Source organism: Cyprinus carpio, chromosome B19, assembly GCF_018340385.1.
Source record: "Cyprinus carpio isolate SPL01 chromosome B19, ASM1834038v1, whole genome shotgun sequence".
Taxonomy (NCBI): Eukaryota; Metazoa; Chordata; class Actinopteri; order Cypriniformes; family Cyprinidae; genus Cyprinus; species Cyprinus carpio.
In genome coordinates this window covers 26,569,803-26,595,087 of record NC_056615.1, presented here as the reverse complement: position 1 = coordinate 26,595,087, position 25,285 = coordinate 26,569,803, and the positions used below count along the sequence as shown (strand labels likewise).

At 32.6% G+C, this 25,285-nt stretch overlaps 3 protein-coding genes across 3 annotated transcripts in view; 2 read left to right on the top strand and 1 right to left on the bottom strand.

Moving 5' to 3' along the window:
• The first annotated feature begins 414 nt into the window (after window positions 1-414).
• Window positions 415-9,869, top strand: LOC109093386 (cleft lip and palate transmembrane protein 1-like protein). Its single transcript, XM_042745136.1, has 17 exons — window positions 415-873; window positions 2,308-2,402; window positions 2,535-2,724; window positions 2,795-2,943; window positions 3,138-3,216; window positions 3,308-3,425; window positions 4,204-4,298; window positions 4,390-4,474; window positions 6,920-7,023; window positions 7,146-7,211; window positions 7,305-7,355; window positions 7,430-7,512; window positions 7,615-7,649; window positions 7,742-7,797; window positions 7,880-7,924; window positions 9,141-9,256; window positions 9,340-9,869. Exons 1-17 carry the CDS (start codon window positions 709-711, stop codon window positions 9,422-9,424), a joined length of 1,617 nt encoding a protein of 538 aa, XP_042601070.1. The 5' UTR covers window positions 415-708; the 3' UTR covers window positions 9,425-9,869.
• A 1,238-nt stretch (window positions 9,870-11,107) lies between these two features.
• LOC109093385 (60S acidic ribosomal protein P1-like) lies at window positions 11,108-11,834 on the top strand. The gene is made up of 3 exons (XM_042745482.1): window positions 11,108-11,311; window positions 11,511-11,622; window positions 11,717-11,834. The coding sequence occupies exons 1-3, from the start codon at window positions 11,123-11,125 to the stop codon at window positions 11,797-11,799; spliced, it is 384 nt and encodes a 127-aa protein (XP_042601416.1). The 5' UTR covers window positions 11,108-11,122; the 3' UTR covers window positions 11,800-11,834.
• Window positions 11,835-16,911: 5,077 nt separating this feature from the next.
• Window positions 16,912-25,285, bottom strand: part of LOC109092806 (focal adhesion kinase 1-like) — a 54,192-nt gene continuing 45,818 nt past the window's right edge. Inside the window, 7 exon segments of the mRNA XM_042744819.1 lie at window positions 16,912-17,098; window positions 17,187-17,334; window positions 18,562-18,581; window positions 20,885-20,975; window positions 21,072-21,073; window positions 22,049-22,090; window positions 23,417-23,479. Coding sequence (XP_042600753.1) covers window positions 16,985-17,098; window positions 17,187-17,334; window positions 18,562-18,581; window positions 20,885-20,975; window positions 21,072-21,073; window positions 22,049-22,090; window positions 23,417-23,479 — 480 coding nt within the window. The 3' untranslated portion in view covers window positions 16,912-16,984.

Sequence of the window (25,285 nt, the reverse complement as noted above, 5' to 3'; positions counted from 1 at the left end):
AAAAAGTTTAGAATCGTATTATTTAATTAATGTATCTTAAATAGCAGTACATAAACTTTAAGGTAAATAAAAGTAAAAAGTTTTGAATCGTATTATTATTATTTTTTATTATTATGATAAAATACATTTAAAAGTCTTTATATCCACACGTCTAGACTATGGATCTCCAAAGACGTGTAAAATAAAATAAAAAATAGATATAAATAATTATATATTAAATTGTTATATAAAAATTATTTTATAAATATGTTTTTAAAGTTTTAAAGAACTTGCAGTGACATCTAACAGTATGTCATTCTTTCTGTTATTAATTTGCATTAGAGTTGCAGTGACATCTAACAGTATGTTATTATTTCTGTTATTACTTTCTCAAATGTCAAAACAGCGAATTGAACAAATCTGGCAACCCCGTGACAGGAAGCGGAACCCGGAAGTAAGCGCTCATTGAAACATCGCGTCCAAAGCGAATCGAGCGATAAGGCTTGCCCTCCGCGAATAAACGCCACAACAAGAAGAAGAAGAAGAATCGAGCGATAAATTAAAGACATTAATCACGCTGGCTTCATCATGAGGAGCCGTCGGTGACTTTACACGGGATCTCAGAGGGTGCTGGAGTGTAACCCGGATGAGTTCTCAGAGCAGCAGCGTGCAGAGCTTATGAAGGATGCTGGTGTGTGTGCATCAGAGTGATTGATTGACGCGGTCAGGATGTTTCCTAAGACCTCTCTGACGGGTCTGATCGTGGGGCTCTTCCTGCTCTACGTGCTGCACACATGCTGGGTCATGTTCGGGATCGTGTACACCAAACCCTGCGAGAAACCCAAGAGTGACAGCTGCATCTCACCCTACCTGGCCGGAAAACCTCGACTGCAGGTGAGCAAGTCATGTCAACATTTACAACTTATTTTCAGACAATGCATGTAAATACTGTACAGCAGCACAATGGAAGGGGCCCTAGTTCTACAATTTAAAAAGCATCTATATAGACCAGATTTATGCTGTGAAACATTTTAGTTTCTAAGTTAATTATTTATTGTTTTTTTTTCTAACTCATTATAGCACTGTACTCAATATTTATTTATTTACTCATACACATTTCCTATTCATTATTCATAATTGTATTTATCCATTTACATTTAGTCATTTAGCGGACGCTTTTATCCAGAGCGACTTACAAATGAGGACAATGGAAGCAATCAAAATCAACAAAAGAGCAATGATATACAAGTGCTATAACAAGTCTCGGGTCTTTTAAATAATATAATAAATAAAAAGAAAAGAGATAGAATAGGAAAAAGAATAGAGCAAGCCAGTGTTAGAAGGCTTTTTTTTGTTTTTTTGCTTTTGTTAATTGTATAATAAATTAAAAGAAAACAGATAGAATACAAACAAATAAGAAAACTAGTTCGATTTTTTTAAGAATAGAAAATTACTTGTATCAAATAAGAAAACTAGTTCGAAATTAAATATATATATATATTATATATTATATATTATTATTATATATATTTATATCATAAAATTTTTATTATTATTTAGTTTAATTGTCATTTATTTATTTATTTTTATTTAAATTTATCATTTTATATTACATTTTAATCCAATTTAATTTATTTAACTATTTATTTCAATCAAATTTTTATTAATATTTATCTGTCTATTTATGTGTTAATTTATTGATATATTGTATATAGTAATCTAATTCATACATACATATATATTTCAATCTAATTTTATTTTACATTTTTATTACATATATTTATTTAAATCTAATTCTTATTTATTTTCATTTATTTATTTTAATATCAATTTTATTTACTTATATATTTTATATTTATATATATATATTATTTATATATCTCATTTTTATTTATTCATCTTTTTATTATATTTATTTGTTTATTTAAATCTAATTTTATTTTACATTTTTTTACATATATTTATTTAAATCTAATTCTTATTTATTTTCATCTATTTATTTATTTATTTTAATATCAATTTTATCTATTCTATTTACTTATATTTTTTCTTTATTTTTTATTCTTTTTTTTTTTTTTTTTTTTTTTATTTAATTTTTATTCATATTTATATTTTTATTTATCTATTTATTTATTTATATTATGTTATCTCTACACTGCTTTTCTCTAAACATTTCCACATTTCACCCACATTAGCAGACATTTATTTAATGTATCTATTTGAATGGCATATAATCAACATTATACAGTACAAAATACATTCCAGTAAAAATAAGAATGTATAATAATAAATGCAACATCAGAGATCATTTGGACGTGTGTTTAACAGCTCAGCATCTACACTGCATTAAGACCCAATGCTGACGGTGGACACAGTCTGATCCACAGAGAGGAAGAGTTTGATGTCAACACCAGGTTTGAGAGGTAAAAGAGAAGTCATTTAATAGACCTAACTAACATTATATCACTGGTCCTCTGTATTTTCGTCCTGTAGGGCTTCATTTGTGTCCATAATAAGCAACTATCACATACCAGATCTGCTTCTGTCTTTTCAAGGTTAGTTAATGTGTCCCTGCCGAAGAAGACCCGCAAGAATGGGACGCTGTACGCCATGGTGTTCCTGCATCAGGCAGGAGTCTCGCCGTGGCAGGATCCACATCAGGTGCATTTAGTCACGCAGCTGACCACATACATGCTGCCCAAACCTCCGGAGATCAGCCTGATCACGGGGCAGGACGAGCCGCAGGTGAGCTGACGCCCGCATCCTCCTGTTCACATTACACAGCATTACACAAACCAATCTGATTTGCACTCAGAAACCGGATCAGCAGAAGCAGAGTAGCGACTCCGAGCTGGACCGGCCCGTTTCTCACTGGCGTTCCCGTCTGACGGTGAACGTGGTGTCCGAGAACTTCCAGTTTGATCGAGAGGCCCTTCCTGGAGACGTGCACCGCTACATGAGAGTGTGAGTCCGTCGGCTTCCTTTTATTACGCTTGACCTTTGCAGTGCCCTTTGGTCCTTTAAGGGATAAAGCAATCAATCCATGAGATAATCGCTATGTCTTACAGTGACTTACCACATTTAAAAGCATGTGAGATCATTCATACAGTCATGTACATTTTTCATCATCCCAACCTCCTCTGCTTCCTGTCCTGCAGATATCAGAGCGGGAAGAAGATGATTTACCTGCCGCTGCTGTTTGTAGATGAGCTGAGCAACAGAGTGAAGGATTTAATGGTACTGCTCCTCTGGTTCTCTACATCCAGTGGTTTTCTTGCAGCTGCTGTAGTGAAGATGTGCATCGAGTGTTAATGTGTCTGATCTGCAGGAAATCAACAGCAGCAGCACTGAGCTTCCTCTGACCATCTCATACGACTCCATCGCTCTCGGGAAACTGCGCTTCTGGATACACATGCAGGACGCCGTTTATTCACTTCAGCAGTTTGGTAAGAATTAAAGTGAATTCGTCAAGGACAAATGATTTTAAAGGGTTTTTTTTTTTTTTTTTTTTATTAGGTTGTGATCAATACTTATTTTATGCAATATATACAACAACAAAAAAAAATATTATGAAAGGAATTCAGTCATTAAAAAAAGCTAATAATTAACAGCAATATCAAATGTATTTAATTAAATGTATTAATAAGATTAAATATATGTTCATCATGTAATGTAGGTCATTAAATTAACGGTTTTGGATTGCTGTTAAAGAATTTATATAAAATGCATAATTTTAATGTATAAAAAACAAAATCATTGCATATGATTATATAATAATAATAATAATAATAATAATGAAGATGATGATGATATATATATATATATATATATATATATATATATATATATATATATATATATATATATATATATAATGATATGTCAGTATAATATTAATAGAAATATTAATAATATTCTTTTAATTAATATAATATTAATTTAATATGTATTAAATTGGAATCTTTAGATATTTTTGTATGTGCATGCTTTTTATGTACATACATTTTCTTTTTTACCCTCTCTTTAAAACAAAAAAATTAAATAAATAATAAGAAATTAATAATTAAAGCAAGAAACCTTGAGGGTTTGAGGGTTTTGAACTTATATTTCCATCATGTAAAGTAATTTATTTCATTAACTGTTTAAGACTGCTGGACACTTTTTCAGATTAATATAGAAAATAAAAGTATAAAAGTCAAAAGGATATTTTTCTTTGCACTCTAGGCTTCACTGAAAAGGATGCTGATGAAATCAAGGGGATATTTGTGGACACCAATCTGTATTTCCTCGCTCTCACCTTCTTTGTGGCCGCCTTCCACGTAAGATTCATCAGATTTCTGAACTGTGTTCCTGCTGCAGACACTGATGAGTTCATATTTCACTTCATTCAAACATTACTGTGTTTTTCAGCTTTTGTTTGATTTTCTGGCTTTCAAAAATGACATCAGTTTCTGGAAACACAAGAAGAGCATGGTTGGGATGTCCAGTAAAGCAGGTCTGTCAACACCTTTTGTTCAACAGGAACTTTCCTTCACACCACTGGTTTACATGCATGCAATACATGCAAAGAGTTTCTGTAGAAGTGAAAGCTTGCTTTGTGTTAGTGGAAATATGGTCAAATGAGCAACCAAATGAGTGAAACTGAACAGAATTCAATAGAATTTCATAAAATCATTAGGATTGCTATGGTAATCTAAAACTAAAACCATAAAAAAAAAAAAAAAACATTTTTAATATAAATAAATGAAGAGTTAATTTGCAAAAACAGATAACTCTGTTTTTAACAATTCTCAAAAATCATGTTTTTTTCATTGTGCATTACAATTAATCTTCATCACACTGCAGTTGGGTTATTTTGATTAGGTTAAAAAAGAACTAAAAATCACAGATGACACAATAAAACACAATAAAAACATGATTACATAATAAAAAACATGATTTTTGAAAATGTCAGAAAATTGAGTTATCTGTTTTTGCAAATAAACTCTACAAATGTTAACTTAAATAATATAAAATATTAAAAAACATAAATATATTTTATTTTAGCTAGTGTCAGTTTTGAATGTTTAATTAAATTGTGTTATATGTTAAAAAACATAAATATATATTAAAAAAAATAATTATATTTTTTTTTAGATATTGTAAGTTAAAATTTATAATTTTATTTATATATAAATTATTATAAATGTAATAATTAAAAATTTATTAAATTAAAAATGAAATGAAATTCTAAATTTTTCCAAAATATATTTAACCCTAGTAAAACAAATAATAAAAATGACAAACTCAAAATTTTTGTAATTATTAATTGATGATACTGAGTGCAGCCTTCTTTCAGTGTTATTCTAATTTTTTAATGATTAATTATTTCAGTGTTATTCTAATGTTTGTTGCCCCATCTTTTAAGGTGGTTTACCAACAAAATGAATTTAATGTTCTCTTTACAATGCAGAAAATCTACAATTTAGGTTGTGTCAGATACTCTGAACATGGAATATTAACCTAATTCATGAATAAAATAATTTATGATTTTAAAACATATGTTAATATTTATTTTAGGGATGCACAGTATAATCGCACTGATATCGGAATCGGCTGATAATGGCTTTAAATGTAAATATCGACATCGGGCCGATATGAACAATTATGCCGATATGTCTTACCGTTAAGAGGAATACACTCACATGTGCTCAGGGTGTGCTAGCGATATAATCGCACTGTCAGCAGTGTGGATAATGCTAATTCTTGAAGCAAAGTTTTGTCTGAATGATGATTAGATTGACTGTTTACAGCTAAGGATCGCAACATTTAATCTGTTCATTAGATAAATAGAGGAAACACAGGCCTACAAAATAACACGTTCAGTGTGTAGATAGCCAGTAGAAACAGTTTTGTAACAGCACTGTGCAGTGGCCTCCATAAAAGTTTTACAAAGTGGCAGCCTCCCCCAGTCCTGGAAAGTTGGGGATGATGTTCAGTACTGTAGGAGTTTTAATCTGTAGGGGGCGCTGTTGGCCTACTTCTAATTAAATTAAAAGTAAAATAGCCTACCAAAATAACATTTAGACTGTGTTTCTGATTAAATAAAGCAGTAAATGATGTCATAAAATAATGAGTATGTTTTGCTATAGTTTATTAGAAGAAAAAAAATATAAAATGACACCTTGACACCTATTTTTTTTTTATGTTGTACTGATTTATTCATTAATGTGTAATATGTTTTATTTTTTAAACAAATCGTAAGCTCTAAAAGATTTTCTGAATTTTTACATCTCTTTTGCTTTAGACCATCTACAAATGTTAAATCTTAAAATAAAATGTTAGGGTTAATACTGCATCTTTCTGGGAAAAAATGCAGCAGTTGATAGTTTATTTAGGTATAGTTATTTTCAAAGCTTCAGTGTACCGTCAAAAAAACCTTCATTGTTGTTTATTAAATTCTAACAAATAAGTTCTTGTTAAAAACTAACCAAAATTAAAAATATTTTGCTTATAATTTCTGCACAGGAGAGACTTGGTGTTGTTTCCAAACAAAAGGAAATATATCGGTTTTATTTTATTATAGCAAATAAGTTAATGAGTTTCTTTAAATAAAGCAGTAAATGATGTCATAAAATATCGGATAGCTTCGGAAAAAAAATCCAATATTTTATATGTATCCCTAATGTGTATATCCCTAATTTATTTATCTAAAGTGCATTATCCACTAAGTATATACAGTTTCATAAGTAGCTTCATTTTTTTGATAGTAGTTACAGTACATTTTTATTTATAAATTTGGGAAATAATTAGATACAGCTGCGTCACTTCTAATAATATGAGCTAGATCATTCAGCAACATGTGTATGCATGCATCAGATGATTGGACGTGGGTTGATGTGAAGTGTGTGTGTGTGTGTGTGTGTGTGTGTGTGTGTTTGTGTGTGTGTGTGTGTCTCAGTGCTGTGGAGGTGTTTCAGCACCATCGTGATCTTCCTGTATCTGCTGGATGAGCAGACCAGTCTGCTGGTCCTGCTTCCTGCTGGGATCGGCTCTTTGATAGAGGTACCGCAAGATTTCAATCAGGCTTTTGTGTTGGTTATAGTTTCTGCTGCAGATTTACCTGGATCAAGTGGACAAAATGAACATAAAACTACAGTTTTTGTCTTTTTGCTCTTGTTTTTCAGGTCTGGAAAGTGAAGAAGGCTTTTAAAATACACGTCGTATGGAGGGGCTTGACTCCCGCGTTCCTGGTAAACTTCTGTGGTTTTTCTTTAGTGATTCTGTTACTAAAAGTTAAAAGGGATTATTCTTTAACTCTGAATGGTTCCCGATCTATCCTTCAGTTTGGGAAGTTTGACGAATCTGAGAAACGAACAGAGGAATATGACACGCTGGTGAGTTGAAGCTTCATTCTTATGATTATGTTTTGATATCTTGAGTTTGATTTGAATGTTGTTCCTCTGAGCAGGCGATGAAGTATCTGTCCTACCTGCTGTATCCTCTGTGTGTCGGGGGGGCGGTTTACTCGCTTGTGTTTGTCAAGTACAAAAGGTGAAGAGTCCTGAATATATTCAATGGCTAAACAGAGTATTAAATACTTTTTAACTGTTATCTAAAGTGCACAACTGATGAATATTTGTTGTGTTTGAACAGCTGGTACTCCTGGATTATTAACAGTTTAGTCAATGGTAAGTTTAATTTTGTAGCTCTGTCTGACTGATTGATTTATTCAGAAATATTAGTGATGGAAATCTAATTGATCATTGTTGTTCTCGGTCAGGGGTGTACGCCTTTGGATTCCTCTTTATGCTGCCTCAACTCTTTGTAAATTACAAGGTTTGTTCAGTCTAAAATACCTCTTGCATTCAGAATAATGAAATGATGTTTGATTTAATAATCAATGCATTTGTCTTCGCAGCTGAAATCAGTCGCTCATCTGCCCTGGAAAGCCTTTATGTACAAGGTGAGAGACGATACTACGGTCGGGAAGCTCTCTGATGCTGTTTGCATTGTTAATGTATCATATATACAGAGACAGAGTATTTGTTTTGGCGCATAATAATGCTTTTAAAGTATCAACATGGTTCTGAATTGGAGAAAAAAATATATATATATATCAAATATTAAAAAATATTACATTTTATTAAAAGAAATTTAACAATTCTCCATCATTTTCTATTTTGCATTATGCATTATTTTGAATACATTTTATTTTTTGTTTAATTAAAACAACATAAAATCTAACAAATTAATAAAATTATATACCACATTATGTCACTCAATAAATTATATATTTTTATATGTAATTTATTTTTCATTTTATTTTAATATTTTTTTATGCTACAGGTATCAGATACACACACACACACACACACACACATTCACACACACACCACACACACACACACACACACACACACACACATATATATATATATATATATATATATATATATATATATATATATATATATATAAAACAAATCTATTTTCTATCGTGTATTCTTTTTATATATATTTTTTTTTTTTTTTATAAAATGACATAAAATCTAACAAATTAATAAAATAATATATCACATTAGTTGTCAGACTCAATAAATTATATATATTTTATATATTTTTTATTTTTTTATTTTTTATTTTCTTTTAATTATTTTTTTATTTAAATAAATTATTTTTTATGCTACAGGTGTCAGATACATGTTTTTTATATATAACAAATCTATTTTCTATTGTACATTATGCATTATTTATTATAAATACATTTTTATTATTATTTTGTAAATAAAACGACAAAATCTAACAATTTATTAACATAACATTAGTTGTCAGACTTAATAAATTATATCTATTTTTATATATTATATGTTTATTATTATTTTTTTCCCTTTGCAACGGGTATCAGATACCTGTTATATTTTTCATTTAACAGTTTTCCATATTTATTTATATATTGTACATTATGTATTATTTTAAATATATATATATATATATTGTTTATTATTATTTTTTTCCTATATAAAATCTATCAGTTTAATAAAATAATTTATCATATTAGTTGTCTGATGTAATAAATTAATTATTGACTACTAATATTGACCAAAAAAAAAAATCCAGTTTGTGTTTCAATAATTGAGGAGTGGTGTCCTTATAATTGTGACTCTTATGTTTCTCAACAGGCTTTTAATACGTTTATCGATGACGTTTTTGCATTCATCATCACCATGCCCACGTCGCATCGGTTAGCGTGTTTCAGAGATGACTTGGTGTTCCTCGTATACCTGTATCAGAGATGGTGAGGAGCCACAGTCAAACACGGATCCAGAGCTGATGTTTAAACTCACACGGATGTCTTATGAGATGTTGATGTTGTTTCAGGCTCTATCCAGTGGACAAAACCAGAGTGAACGAGTACGGCGTGTCTTACGATGAGAAGCCCAAAGGAAAATCCCATAAAGACTGACATCGTCACAACAGAACAGCTCAGCATTATCTCAAGATCAGTTAACGGATTCAATAACAAAAGACAAAACCACAGTTGTCTGTTTGAGCTCAGTTGTGCTCTGCTGATCAGAGAAGTGTAACTGGCTCGACTGAGACATTCGTGTGCATACGGTTCCCGTATCTCCTTGAATTACAGGATGAGACGTAAAACTATGAAAAGCTTGGTTTAATGTATTTGGATGGGACCTTTAAATTCAGTCTCAAATAGTGTTTTGAAATACCATATCACAAGGGTGCCAAAAGACCAGAGTTTCAGATTAATTATCAGATTTGTTTTGAATATGGATTCATTTTAGTAACATGACTGTTGGCTGTGTGTTCAGCGAGAATGGTGTGCGTTTGTTTTTGTGTTTCATTCCATTAAAAGTGTTTCTGCTTAATCACAGAGACTTCATTAAACAGTTTATGCCGTCTGCTGCCTTCATTTCTTTATATAGCTTTTATGCTTTTCAAAACGTTGATTTTTGACAGCATTAAATGAACAACTATTGCCTACTACACAATCAGTGATATTTATTAATTTTTTTTTATTTTTTTTTATAAAAGATACATGTGCATCAAACAAACAAACAAACAAAAAAGTACTTTGGTATTACCATGTTTTTTTTAAAATGGTATACTTTAAAGTACCATCTAAATATGGTGATACAAAATATAGTAATTTTATTGTACCATAATATTAGCATCTAATGAAATCGCTGAAGCTGGCAGTTTTTTTTTAAGTACTTAAAGCGAATTATTATTAAATTCATTCATATATTAATTTTCTGTTGTAAATAAAAAAACAACAGAAAAAAATATTTTTAAATATATTTAATATTTTATTTTATTATTTTAAAGACTTTTAAAAACAAAACGATTCTGTGTTTCACTTTTTTTATGCATCTAAAACCAACGTGCACTCATAAACGAGCGGATATAACTGACAGAACAGACGAGCCAATCACACCTTGAGGGCTCTACTCTGGTCCCGCCCACTGAAGTGACGCACAATACTATATAAGGCATCGCCCCGCCCCTTACCGGCCCTTTCCGCTCACTGGCATCGCTGTGTTTGAGGTGCTCGGTTCTTCTCACGAAGCTAAGGCCTTTGAATCCGGCGACTAGCACCGTCAAACTTAGGCATCCACGTCTAAAACAGTAACCTCCTGAAAGAACAATGGCATCTGTGTCCGAGCTCTGGCTTTTTTTTTCTGCGCTCTTATTCTACGATGTTGTGGTTTTGGGGACTGTGGGTGAGTGAGGGGTTTGAACCCCGGCGCGAACATCCGGGACACCGGCACAGTCTGTTTATATGATACTGAAGTGATTTTGAGTGATTTACCTTTCTTTATAAGTTGGTTTGTTGCCTCGTGTGTTATTAGAATATAAATCTGATGTTTACGTGTGAAAGCGAACTTTTGAAGTCGTTGTGGGAAACTTCTGCTACTACTGCTACGTTACACTCGTACAGAAACTCGCTAGCATTTCAATGTTTACCTCCTTATTTACACTCTTATTCATGATAGAATGTGATCGGAGTCATGCAGTACAAAGTATCACCACCTGGTAACATGTCTAACTAACGTTACTGTAGTAATGATGCCCATTTGTTGACCAATACAGTCTTAAAAGCTTGGTTTTTACATGTGGTACCATTCGGTACCCTGGTGTTACCATGTGTTTTCTTTTTGACAGTACTGTGGTGTTAGCATCTAATACCACGACTGTACAATTGTACATTGTTAGCAAAGTTATCCATGCACTGATTGTCTCTGGTTGTGTTTTGCAGGATGACAAGCTGAACGCTCTGATCAAAGCCGCCGGTGTGTCCATCGAGCCCTTCTGGCCCGGTCTCTTCGCTAAGGTGCGTTTATTTCCACCTGACGCATCCATGCATGCATTATTTCCACCTGTCACCATAAGGGCGATGGAAACGTCTGCGTGTCATTTATCCAGTTAAATGTGAACATTTGGGAGTCAGTTTAAGTCATAGTGCATCTCAATGAGCTTTTAAGTGCTGAGTGTATAAGTGTGCTGAGTCTGATGTCATTTCCTGTGCTCAGGCTCTGGCCAGCGTTGACATCGGCAGTCTGATCTGTAACGTTGGAGCCGGTGGTGGAGCCGCTCCGGCCGCCGCCGCTGCTGCTGCCGCTCCTGCAGGTGGAGACGCACCAGGTGAGCTCACGCTCTCGTTCAGAAGCTCCCGCATGCGTTCGATTCATTCACTGAGATTCGTTGGGTCTGAACACCTTTTCTGTTTTCATTACAGCCAAGCAGGAAGAGAAGAAAGAGGAGAAGAAAGAAGAGTCTGAGGAGTCTGATGACGACATGGGCTTCGGTCTGTTCGATTAAAGCAGCTCTTTTAATAAAAACATCGAAACTGTCAACGCTGTTTGTGTCTTTGGGTATGTTAGATTTTTTAATATATTTTATTAAAATTTCTAATTTCACATTTTTTCCTGAAACTTAATATGACGCTAATATGATTAACTTCTGTTTTAATATAAAATTAAGGCTTTTTGTGGCGGTAACACTTTACAATAAGGTTTCATTTGTTAACATTTAGATATGAACTAATAAAAATGCTCAAGCATTTATTAATGTTAACTTTGGCATTTACTAATACACTAATGGATCTGGACCTAAGTCGAGAAGAACTAAATGTTGACATTAATTAATAAAAATACAGCTGTTCAAAGACTAATGTATAGTGCATTGTTAATGCATTTATAAATTAACTTTAATATTATAAATATAAATATTAGCCAGAAGTCTTTACAGCCCAAAAAAAAAAAAGTGTCAATGTTTAAAGCATTTACTCATTTGTGTCCCTGGAGCACAAAAGCAGTCTTAAAGGTGCCATGTGTAAAAATTGAGGTAAAAATATCCAAAAAATGACCTACCGCACTCAAAAAGAATGAGAAGAAATAAGGGCTGATGTTGTTTAAAAAATGGTCAAGTTATAGTGCTGCAGAGATATCAACCTTAATATCATTAGCAGTACTAGCCACGGCCCGACAGGTATTCGTATAACCAGTTTCGGCCATGGGAGGCGGTATGCCGGGCAACATAACCACCAGCCAACCTGCAATACACGAATAACTCGCTACGGCTTGTGGGCGTACTTGAAGCTGATGGTCAAGCAACCGCGCTCGGAATCACAAATCAAATCCGATAAGAAAAGGAGCCCAACAGAGGTAAACATCGGCACTGCTTTCCATCGCTGGAGACAACTGATGGACTTGAAAGAAATGAGCTTCGACTCCGAACTTGCAACACATTTCTTTTGATTGTAAGTGGTAAGTAGCTGCTAGTAGTATTCGCTAGAAGTTTGGTTTTATATGTTTGCGTATTTTTTCGGGGGAAGTTATAACATAGAAATGTAGCGAAGGCGTTTTCGATAAACGTCTAATGTTAGTGATGGCTAACCGTAGCTGCGTTTGATAGTAAGCTAGCTAGAACCTTACCCACAGATCCGATTCCGGTTTTCACCTTTTATCTACCAAGCGCACGTCTCTACCAAGCTGATGCTACTAATGTCACATTACCTAAGAAGCTTGAATTGTCTTCGATGATAATGAACGAGAGAGAGAGAGAGAGAGAGAGAAGAGAGAGAGAGAGAGATAGAGATGAGAGAGATAGAGAGCGAGCCCCGAGCCCCGCGCGCGCGCCCACTCACTACATATTCAGAGCGGTCAAAGTTTTGAAAGCGTGTGACAAAGATTCAATTGCGTGTGTCCTCACGGTGAAATGCTTGAGAGTTGGCCAGATCTGTTTACGTTGGTTGGGTGCTAGCTTGGTCAACATCAGAAGTCTGATGTTGACCAATGATGTTGACAGAATGCTGTCTGTTCAAAATTATTTAATTCAAATAATGGGTATATACAATCAAACTGTAATATGAACAAAACGCATATGACCATATTCACTGGGTTTTAAAGGTGAAGGGTATAGCGTGAAGATGAGTCATGTTTCAAAATCAATGCGGTTTGGAAACACATGACCCGATACGACAACTTTCCTCTGGAGGCAAAACGTCCTTTAGGCTTCGCTTATGGCTCTATGGTTGTTGTGAAGGTAGGGGCGGAGCATAGAGACTATGCCGTTCTCGTGTTTGTTACTCTAGAGTAGACCAATTCACTTTATTGAGCATACTGCCCCCATCTGGTTATGAAGGTGGAGTATGACTTTGATTTTTTGCCAGAAGTACACATGGCAAACCTTTAAGTTCTGGAGTACATTTTGTAGGCAAAAGCAAAAATAGTAATTGTATGGATTTTCAAATTAATTATGAAATTTTTCTTTTATGCCAAACATCATTAGGATTATTAATTAAAGATCATGGCTTCATGAAGATGTTTTGTAAATTTCTTACTGTAAATAAATCAAAACTTAATTTTTGATTAGTAATATGCATTGCTTAGAATGCATTTGGACAAATTTAAAGATGATTTTCTCAATATTTGGATATTTTTTTTTTGCACCCTCCGATTCCAGATTTTATAATAGTTGTATCCAGCCAAATATCCTATCCTAACAAACCAAAACATCCACTGAAGATTTACAAACATCAACAGTTATTCGGTCATGATGAATGAAACCAAACATCACTGGAAAGATTATTCAGTTGTCAGATGATGCATAAATCTCAGTTTCTAAAAATTGACCATTATGACTGGTTTTGTGGTTCAGGGTCGAAAATCAAGAGATTACTTATGATTTTGTTCAACATGTCCATATATAATGCTTACCATTTTTCTTACACAATGCAAAGGAATAATATTTATAAAATATAGAAATAAAAAATAAAATATATATATTTTTTAAACCGCCAAAAAAAGTCAGCGAAAATATTCCCCCCCCCATAATTTCATATTTTCTTGGACGGCGCATCGCAGCAAGCCGCGGGTCCACAAAACTTTTTTTTTTTTTGTAAACCCATGATTTAGCCAATGATTTATCCAAAGCATGTTCAATTCAATCATGATTTTAAAGACTGGTTTCAGACAATCATTGTCATTTCAGAGCATGACTAGAACTTTTTTTGTCATTTAATTGAATGACTAGAACTTTTTTTTTTTAACTATTGAATTAAGTAAAATATTAAATAAATAAGAAATTAGTAGTTACATTTTATTAACTAAAACTCAGTCATTACCTTTTATTACTATCCCCAAAAAATTCAAAAGATAAGGATTAAGATAGTGATAAGATTTTATTAGTTAAAAGATCTGGATACCTGTGGCTTCTTCCTGAACCATAATTTATATTAATTAACACAAATGGATTTAACACGATTGTCTTCTAGTACACAAAAAAAGTACTATATTAATGACAAAAATGGATTTCACGATTGTTCTGTACACAAAAGTAATTCTAGTCCAAACTCAAACGGGTTACTTCAACGTTTATTTGTGTTAAATTAAGAGAAGGCAGCTTTGATAATAACAATTTATCATTATGTGCTTCAAGTGACTGATATGTGACTATATATCTGCATATTTCGGAGCCCGGCGTAATAAATGGACTATGCTCACTTTTCAGATGCAGGCTCGGATCTTCCCTCTCATTTCATAAATCTCCCCCTGACTCCAATAAAATCTGGTTAAATATCACTGTGGATTGGCTTTTGAGTCTGTACATAAAGAGTATGCAACGCAATAAATGCTCAGAGGCTAATGTTGTTAAAGCACCTATGATCACTAAGGAAGTCTGAGAATCAACATATCGAACAATTTTAACTAAACTGACACGTGTGACGTTCTGTATAGAATCTTGTTTGATGATGTGTTAGGTCTTTGTATCGATGGTATAAAATTATTTGTTAAGATCAGGTGTGACTTTGGTTAGCTTTTGGACCATTATTAGAGATCACTGGGTTCCAGTTGCAGATTCTCCAGCGCTGAGAAACATGATGTATAATTATATGGCCATTGTAACCTTTATACAGTCATTTGCCTCCAATCTGCCGCGCTGTGGTCAGCTATATCGGTCTTGCAGTCCCGCTACCACCAAATCCCCAAGAAATCTGTGTTATTAAGGTTTGGATGCATGGTATCCTACGTCTGCTGTATAAACAAATTGACTCTTTTTTGGGCAAGCTGTCCCCCCGTGACATGATCTAGTATTCACCATTGATCATGTTTTCACTCGCATCTTCAGCCGCGCCGTGGTCGTGCACCGTCCAGCAGGTTCTTGGCGTCGACGTCGACACAGTCCGGAGCCGCGGTCCGCATCTGCATATTCTGTAGTCCTGCTGCAGGACAGTCAAGACGTACTGCTGCGCCAGAAACGCATCTTAATGATGAGTCATTGCGATTCCGCCAGGTCACGGGTTCAGGCAGGCTTCCTGAGCCCTCTCGATTCTGACGCCAAACACCAACACTGTGGGACACACAACTATTTTCATGATTAATGCAAACAAAACTAATGTCAAAAAAAGAAAGCATTAAAGGCTCCATGCATTTTTTTTGTATTTTTTTTGTGTTATTGGATATATTGATTTTTTTTATTTTTTTTTGTGTTTAAAAAAGTTAGGATTAATGTTTGCATGCATTTTACTAATTATAGAATATTTTTCTAAAATGCTTGTCCGGTTTATTTTACATTATGGTATTTCAATTTAAATTTTTAATATTATTCATCATGTGTTACTATTTGTTTATTTACAAATAATAATAATCGGATATAATCGAAATTATATTCGAATACAGTTTGCAACTTGATGGATGAAATATCAAAGAATAAATACGGTCTGTCCCAATAATTATTATTATATAGTCATCTTTTTACACATATCAGAATTTTTAACTATTATATAGTCATATTTTTATAAATATTAGAATTTTTTATAGGAAAAATTAATTCTTTTTAATGACATGCGTACATAGATTTCAATATATAATTAGTTTTTTTTAAATGTGATATATTTATAATTATTTTATTTATTTTGGAAGGTGTTATTATTGTTATTATTTAAATTTATTATAATTATTATTATTAATGTGAATTAGTGTGCAGATGAAATGCTTAAAATTTCAAACTGTAGTATGCTATGCTAAATAAAGTTTTTTTTAGCATATTGCTATTTATGTTTTTTTTATTTAATTTTTAGCTTTAGTTCAGTTTCAGTATTTATTTATTTCCAGTTATTTAATTTTTAGCTTTAGTTCAGTTTCAGTATTTATTTATTTCCAGTTATTAATTTTTTTTGTTTACTTTTTATTTTTATTTTTATTTTAATTTTTTTGTTTAGTTATAGTTAATGATAATAACCCTGCCACAAAAGTAGTATTTGAAAATGTATAATAGAGGAGGAAATATATAATATGTATATATTACAGAAAAATTTAATCACAAATAAAATGTTTAATTCAAAGCAAATAATGCAACGGTTAATGCAACAAAAATTAGTTCAACTTTATATAACTAAATTCTACATTTAGTTAATAAATAGATTTTAATGTTGAAAATAATTTTGGGCCCTAACAAAATGGAAAAATGCTATTTTGGAGGAAGCTTAATTTACAAAAAGAGACTAGTCCCTGATAGCAGTGTGAGCAGGTCTGACCTCTCTGTGAGTGCTGGCCGGTAACACTGGGATGGTCTCGTCCACCGTCGCTAGTAAAGTCCTGAGCGCCTGTCCAACATCCTGAGAGGAGACACCAGAGACAGCCATCAAACACACGTCACACAGAGACAGCCGTCACTAGAGTATCCCAGCATGCCCTGCTCCTGACCTTCACCATGGGGACGTACTCCTCGGGCGGCGCAGGCTGGATGCGGCTGGACATCTCGATCACGGCCTTCCCAGCCCCGTCACTTCTCCATACACCGTTATCACTGGAGCGGTGTCCAGGTGTTGCTGTGGGAGGAGGACTGATCGCCCTGCGAGCCTGGATCTGAGCAATGAACACGGTCAGGACTGATCTCCTGAGGCTGGATCTGAGAATGAAACCGGTCTGGATCAGTCCTGCAGTACACCAGCAGCTCACATTTCCAGAAGAAAAATGCTTCCCAATGTTTTATGATTTTTTTTATGAATTCTGAAAGGTTTTGAATTATTAGGTTTTGATTTTTTTGGTTTAAGTTGATTGTAGTTGTAAGTTACAAAGAAGATCTACATTAGCCCTTACAAAGCTCATTTCCATTTCATAATTTTTATGTATTTTTTATTTTTTTTGCTTACTCATTTTCATGATTTTTCCAGACTTATAAATCACAAATATAGAATTTACCCGGTTAATTGATAATCATTTGAATATCCTTATATTGTGTTTAATATTATGTATAACAAAGAGAAGATATGAAGATAAAAATTCTGAAGATGAAACAGTCAGAATAAAACTGGAATTTTTGTAAATCTATAATCATTCAGAGTTCTCTGATGTTTATTAATGGTCAGATGACACACAAGTAAACAAATACAAGATTTCATCATTTTAAGTACTTTTTTTTTTAAATTTTCTTTATTTGTTAAATTATTAATTTTTTTCAATTAATGTTTTTTATGTTTCAATTAAAGTTTTTTAATTTTGATTTTTTTTTGTTTGATTTGAAGTAATTTATTTGTTTTTATTAAGTTGATATGTTTGGTATATATGTGATCATTTAAGGTTCATATTATATTATTATAAATGATTCATAAATGAAACAATCAGGATAAAATTTGAATTTTATGCAGGTGGTTAATATTTCAATTTATAAATCGATAATCATTCATGGTTCTCTGATGTTGAATAATGGTCACATGACATGCAGGTCAACAAATACAATATTTTCATACTTTTTATTCAACTATTTTATTTTTATTTGTCAAATAAACATTTTATTTTGTAAATATGTAATTTTTAAATAAAGCAGAATAAAATAAAAATAATATAAAATTATTAAAATCAGAATAAAATAAACATTTTTTGAAGACTGTCATTATTATACTTGAAAAATTTATTTTCATGTACTATGTGTACGGTTAAAATAGATTCTTCAACAGAAATAATTCCCATGATTCATGTGTACAGAAAAAACATCCCTCGTTGACTTTAAACAGATGAGTGTGAGAAGAGCGGCCACTAGTGGCCATACAGTTAATAACACACACACACACACACACACACAGGTCTTACCCTCCAGGGCTACGTGCAACAGTGCAGCATAAAGCAGGTGATTGTGTTTGGAGGGAAAGCGGGATGCAGGAAAACAGAACAAATAATTATTAATGCAAACAAGCAAACAAACCAAAACTAATAAAGTCATGCAGCTTCAGGTCCAGAGGAGGTGTGATTATAAGACATCGCTCGGCTACAGATGACATCCAAAAGAAACACGATCAGTTAGTTCATTTTTTAATACATTTTCAGAGCATTAGGATTCGATTAGGATTCTGCAATAATTATGACTTAATTATTAATTAAATGATGAATAACATTTAGTATATTATTTATCTTATATTATAAAAGTGTTTCGAAAAAATATGCACATGATTATGACTGGAAAAGTGTATTAAATATTGTTTCTATTAATATTTTAAATGAGTTTTTTCAATATTTTTTTATTTTAATTTTAATATAATTCATTTTTTTAGTTTTTTATTAGTATTTTTTATTAGTATATATATATATATCAGTATATTTTTTATTTATATCAGTATACTAAAATAAAAGATAAATTATTTTAGTTGTTTTAATACATCAACTAAATCAAAATGAGAAAATGGGTGCCTATTTCAAATAATTTAAGTTTTATTTAAATTTATTTTATTTTATTTGAGTAATCATTTTTATTTATTTATTATTATTATTATTATTATTTTTTTATGGTGTTAATTGTAGTTTAAGAAAGTCAGAAAGAGCTTTATTGCCAAGTATGTGTTTACACACACAAGGAATTTGTCTTGGTGACATGAAGAAAATACAGACATAGTGCAGACATTTATAGGAATTACACAGTAGAGATGAAATATTAAATTAACTTAAACTAGTTTGAGTTTTATTTCCCATTTTGGTTATTTATCTTTGTTGTAAGTATGGTGGATCTTTTTGTGTTGTAATTTCTTATATGATTCAAATAGGCATTATTTTCATATTTTTTTGATGTCGTTTGCAGACAGGTGTGTGTAGCATGTGTTTGAATTTAAAAACAAATTCTTCAGTTTCTCTCCCGAGAAAAGACTGAGTGTTTTTCTGCCATCTTTAATCCAGCTGAATATTCAAAGGCTTCTCACGAGAATTGATCATAAATTCTTCTGTTTATTTAAAGGGTTATGACTGGGTTTTTTTCTGCCACCTCTTATATAAGAGCCATGTAAACAAAAAAAAACACACAGCTCCTCTCCCAAAAATTCGTGGCACGGTGAGTTGTGTGTTTGTGTTGCGTTGGTGTGTGGTGTGAGAGAGAGAGAAGATGGGTCGTGACCCCTGTGGACGTTTATTATCGTTACTTACAACTAAAAATAAACTTTTTGTTAACCAACCCCGTTGATGTTATTATATTTATTTTAATTTAAATATTTGTATTTTTGTTATTTCGAATTTTATAGAGAATCTAATTTTTTTTTTTTTAATACTTGCCCCGGTGATGTTATTATAGTTAACTAAAGTAAACATATACACCATATGACAAAATAAAAATAAAAATGAACAAAAATTAATACACTAAATTTAATATGCAGACTATTTGTTGTCTGTATATATGCAGAAATAACCGTTTTTTTTACTGGCCTGACAATAAACAACTGTCACATTTTTAAATATAATTACATAACATTCTTAATTTCTTGAACCTCGTAATTATATATCTATAAAGAAACGACTTTTGTCACTTTAATGACAAGAAACTTAACTTGAAATACAAAGTAGCCAACCACCATTTTGTCATATTATCTTATTATATTAAACAGTAAAAAGCTATAAAAAGGCTAAACTTTAACTAGAATGCATACCTACTTTAACGTTAAATGTAAATATAACAAAAAATAAAAGGATGTAATACAAACTATAATAAATATTAAAGTAAGCCTGAAACAAGAGGTTAGAAAACACATAATCCTGAAAACAAGAGGGTCAGAAAAACTCATTCCTGAACTTCTAGGGTGCACTACTGAGCAAGCATTTGTGCCCTGATCAGTGTGTGTGTGTGTGTGTGTGTGTGTGGGTGTGTGTGGTGTGTGGTTTCCCTTTGGAGGTTTGGCTGGACTGTGTATTGGCCTTTTTGCTCCGACGAAGTATCACTCTATCAACTCTATCCGAACTCTTCAGTATGTGTGTGAGTGTGTGTTTGCAGGAAACTCGAGGGTTCGTGGAGTTTATTGTTGGTGAGAGCAGCATGCAGAACACAACAGCCAATCAGCATGCTGCACACATCTCAGCATTCACCTCTCAGAGACGTTCATACAACACCATGCCTGATGAAGTCAGTTAGTTAACGGAGTATTACGCACCTTGACCCCCTCGTTGTAACTGTCCACGGGGTTCAGGTTGGTCAGGTGACTCGGAGCGCCGGGACGCGGCGGCTTCTTTGGAGGAGCGATTCTTTTGTTGTGTTGGATGTTGTGTTGGTTAAATGGTTGTTTTCATAAAGCAATTCTGATTGGATGAAATGCATCCCAAGCTGGTGATAAATGCGGCGGCTTTTTTTTAGTAGTGACACGGGAGGATTTAATTTATTTTATAATATATTTGGCATTATAATACCATCAACTTGTAAAAAAAAAAAAAATTATATATATATATATGGCTTAGCCCTCGTATATAGCTGTAGCTCTAATCTCCAAAATTTAAACTTAAAAAACCGTTTTGAAATTTTTTAACTGTAAGCTCTAATCATCAATATTAGAAATTAAAAAATCTATGAAAGTTTTCTTTCACATAATCAATTTAAGAAATGAAATCCTTCTTTCAAACTATTGTTTTGAGATGCACCTGTATATTTATAGATATATATATATATACATATTATATATACTATTACATATATATATATATATATATATATTATTATTATATAAACAAAATATTAATGTAAAAGTCTTAAATAGTCTTGTCTTACAGGTAGTCTTATTTTTTTTAATACATTTACTTAATGTAAACAAATATCCATGTCATTATAATCATTGTAATTAAAGCTTGGTATATTTATGAATCATCATGTTTCTATTTTTGTAGATTATTTGTAGAAATTTCTTTAACCTCCTTAAATTATCATATATATATATATTACAAAATAACAAATAACAAACTATATGCAAAAATAATAATAAAAAAAAACTAAAACTTAGTATTAAAGTTGCTTAAAACTGCAACATTTCTATATTAAAATTCTAAGTTTAACAATAAAATTTCTAGCATTAAATATTACAATTATATATTTGAGACTTTTTAAACCAGAAATTTCCAAAACATTTTAGTAACTATTGTGTTTTTTAGATCTGGAAATCACAACTCTTAAAATGATATTCCCAGGTTTTTCATGACCTGTAAACAGCAAAAAAACGATCATTGCCCGGTCATTGTATAATCCCAGGTTTTGCGCGCGTTTTTCAGGTTTTTTTTTTTTTTTTGTCTGTGCTCGTACCTTTTTTACCCCGTGATCTGATGCTCGCTACCTGCTTTACCCCACTGGGCTGATAAAGGTGCTGCTTCCCCATCTGAAGAGGAAAACACAATCACCAAACACAAACAAGCGTTTAAAACAGCTCGTTCTCTGGTTTTTGGTTTTACTGGGTTCTTGGTGAAGCTATCTTTTTTTACAGCTCATTGTGTTCTTTCTGGTTTTACAGCACACTGGGTTCATGCTGCCCACCGGGGCCCTGTGGTTCCACTCAGGGGACCGAACCTCCTCTCTGGTTTTACAGCACACTGGGTTATTTGTTGTCAATTATGGCCTGTAAATGAGGCTGCTTTGTGGTGCTCTCATGACGCCTGTTTTTCAATCTTTACACATCAGAGATGATGATCTGCCACAGAAAAACCCCATGATGCCCTTTAACTGCCCCTCCCTGTGTGATGTCTCCTCTCAGGCTCTCAGATTCCTGTAGTTCAGCTCTAAATTAATTCCTGTCCGCCGGTATTTGAGGCCTAGTTTTCATCTGTTTAGAGGATTCTGGCCGAGAGTGATCGGTATTACTGGCTGGTATTATTGGATGCGAGTGTGAACAGGTTGTTTAGTAACGGAGTGTTGTGTCTTTGAATTTGCATTGTAAATCTCCCTCAGGGAAGAAACAAAAACAAGCAGGGAATTATGGGAAGTCACTAGGGCTGCCCCCTAATAGTCAACTAATCATTAACTGACCAGAAGAGGCTTTTTATTTTATTAGTTGCTTAATCGCAGAAAATAAATGAATTAATAAATAAAAATCCACATTGGTGGACTCTGTTATTTTTGCTAATACAGATAAGAGTAATACGAATAAGACTCTACGTTTATTTGTGTGCACTCACAAAAACTACGAAACATTGTGCTTTTGTAAAATAATGAAAGAAAGCAGGATGCGCTTTCTGCCGTCTCGGTCTCTGTGAACTTGAGCGTGAAACTCCAAAACTCTGTGTATGTTTGTCTTACAGACGTGAAAAAAATATGTCTATAGAGAGCGAAATGTCAACTTTCAAATAAGCCAATTCAAATGAAAAACAAGTATTCTCAGATTATGTAATCCGTATTGAAAGTGCAGACAGATGCATCCACTGCTGCAAAGATGACGAGAAATGTGTCGCCGACTTCATCTCTTAAACCGAGAACAAAAAAAAGCACTAGTTTATCAATACATTCTTAAAATGTTAATGTAGTCTCCTTAATGTTTTCCCTGACACATTTATAATCATAGCTTTTTCTGCTTCAAGCTTTATGCGTGTGCTTGTGCGCTTATAGGTTATGTAGGCAACTAAAGGCTCATTATTATAAATTAAATGGTTTATTAATAAACATGCGATTAGTCGATTAATGCTTTAAATGAGTCGACCAGAAAAATCTTTACCGGGGCCTGAAGAGCGCTGTCCTCGCGGTCGATGCTGCCCCTCGAGTTCCTCGACTCCGGCTTCTGAACAAACACAAACCATCATTCAGATCAACACGTTCATGATTCAACTCATGCATCATTACAAAGAAAAGCATTTGTTAAATCTTTATGAGATAAACATTCATCTGATTATGTCATCATCATCCCCACATCACATGACTGATGAATTCCATTGACTTTTCCAATATCAAACAATATCAAAAACAACAATAAAAAACTGAAAAATGTGAATGTATTTCAATTTAGAAAAGTAAAATGAAAAAGCATTTATAGAGTGATTTCTAGTCTAAAATATTTTACTAATATTTGATTTTAGATTTTTACTGAAGAGATTTCTGCAATTTTGAAAATGAAAAAAAAAAATTGCACACAAAATTTAAATAATACAAGCATACAAATACATACATACATACTAACAATAACTAGTACTAACAACAATAATAAACACTGTATTTTTAAAAATATCTGTAATTAATATCTGTAATCTGTAATATCTTTCAGGCTTGGAAATCACAGATTTAAAATGTCCTGAAATCTCACGGTAAACTAAAATACATACACATATGCATACTACTACTACTAATAATAAACAATTCATATTTATATATGTCTGTAATATATTTTATAAATATTTAAATATTTTTTTCTAAATGTTATATTTAAATATTTTATGTTTTCAAGTGTATTTTTACTTCTTACTATTTATTTTTACTTTTTAAGATTACATTAATTTGCATGATTTCCAGGCCTGTAGATCACCATTTTAACATTCCCTAATATATCCACTTTCTGATCTGACAGATCTCAAGGCTTCACAAACCACACACAAGGAGCAACAAACTTCACAAACAAGCCAAACAAAGAATGCAGCGAGTTCTTGCTCAACAACGCATCTACAGAAGCCCAATAACATCATCCCTCACTGTGTGAGTCTAGTTACCGTCTTTCCGAAACAGAACTTGAAGAGATGCATTCTGTGTGCGGAGCGTCCGAGGGCGAGGAAAGAGCAAGTTGTGTGCGTGTCCATGAGAGATGAGAGCCTTGAGGACACTCAGAAGAGCCTGACTGCACAAACTCACAGCAGCAGATTCCTGCTCTCCCTCCCTCGCTCTCTCTCTCTCTCTCTCTCTCTGTGAATGGTTTTCCTCTCTCAGTCTCCCTCTCCCTCTTTCCTCTCGGTCTGTCCTCTCTCTCACATCCCACGCTTTCCTTTCCTCCCGCTGGTTTTACACAAACAGAAGAAGCTGCTGAGCTCTCATCTCACTCACACAGCACATAACTGCTTGAAAATAATAATAATAATAATACGCAGTATGCAAATGCATATGCATGGAAAACCCAGACAAATGTCTGAATTTGCCAAGGATAAAACTGCATGGAATACTGCATCCCACAATGCACTGCGCTCGATTTGACTTTCCATTCCCAGTGCAGTGAATGAAGCGCAAGTGATATAAGTCACATTTAAAAGTCTTACTTTCTTTTATTAAATAAGACCGCTAAAAATAAGACATTTTTATGCAAAACTTGATCTTAAAAAAAATGCAAAAGCACTAGATTTTTTTTAGAGTGTTTATTACTCTAAAGCTGCTTTGAAGCAATTTGTACTGTAAAAATCAAACTAAAACCATTTTAAAAAGTATTTTCATTACTTGAAATATAATGAATGTTAACTAAAATAATATATTAAAAATATATATATATATATTAATATTGACACTAAAAATCTAGTTGCCAAGACAACATTTTAAATTTTCATTCATTTTAACTCGATTTACTAAACTACAATTAAAAAAATTATTTAAAAATATACAGCAAAATATACAA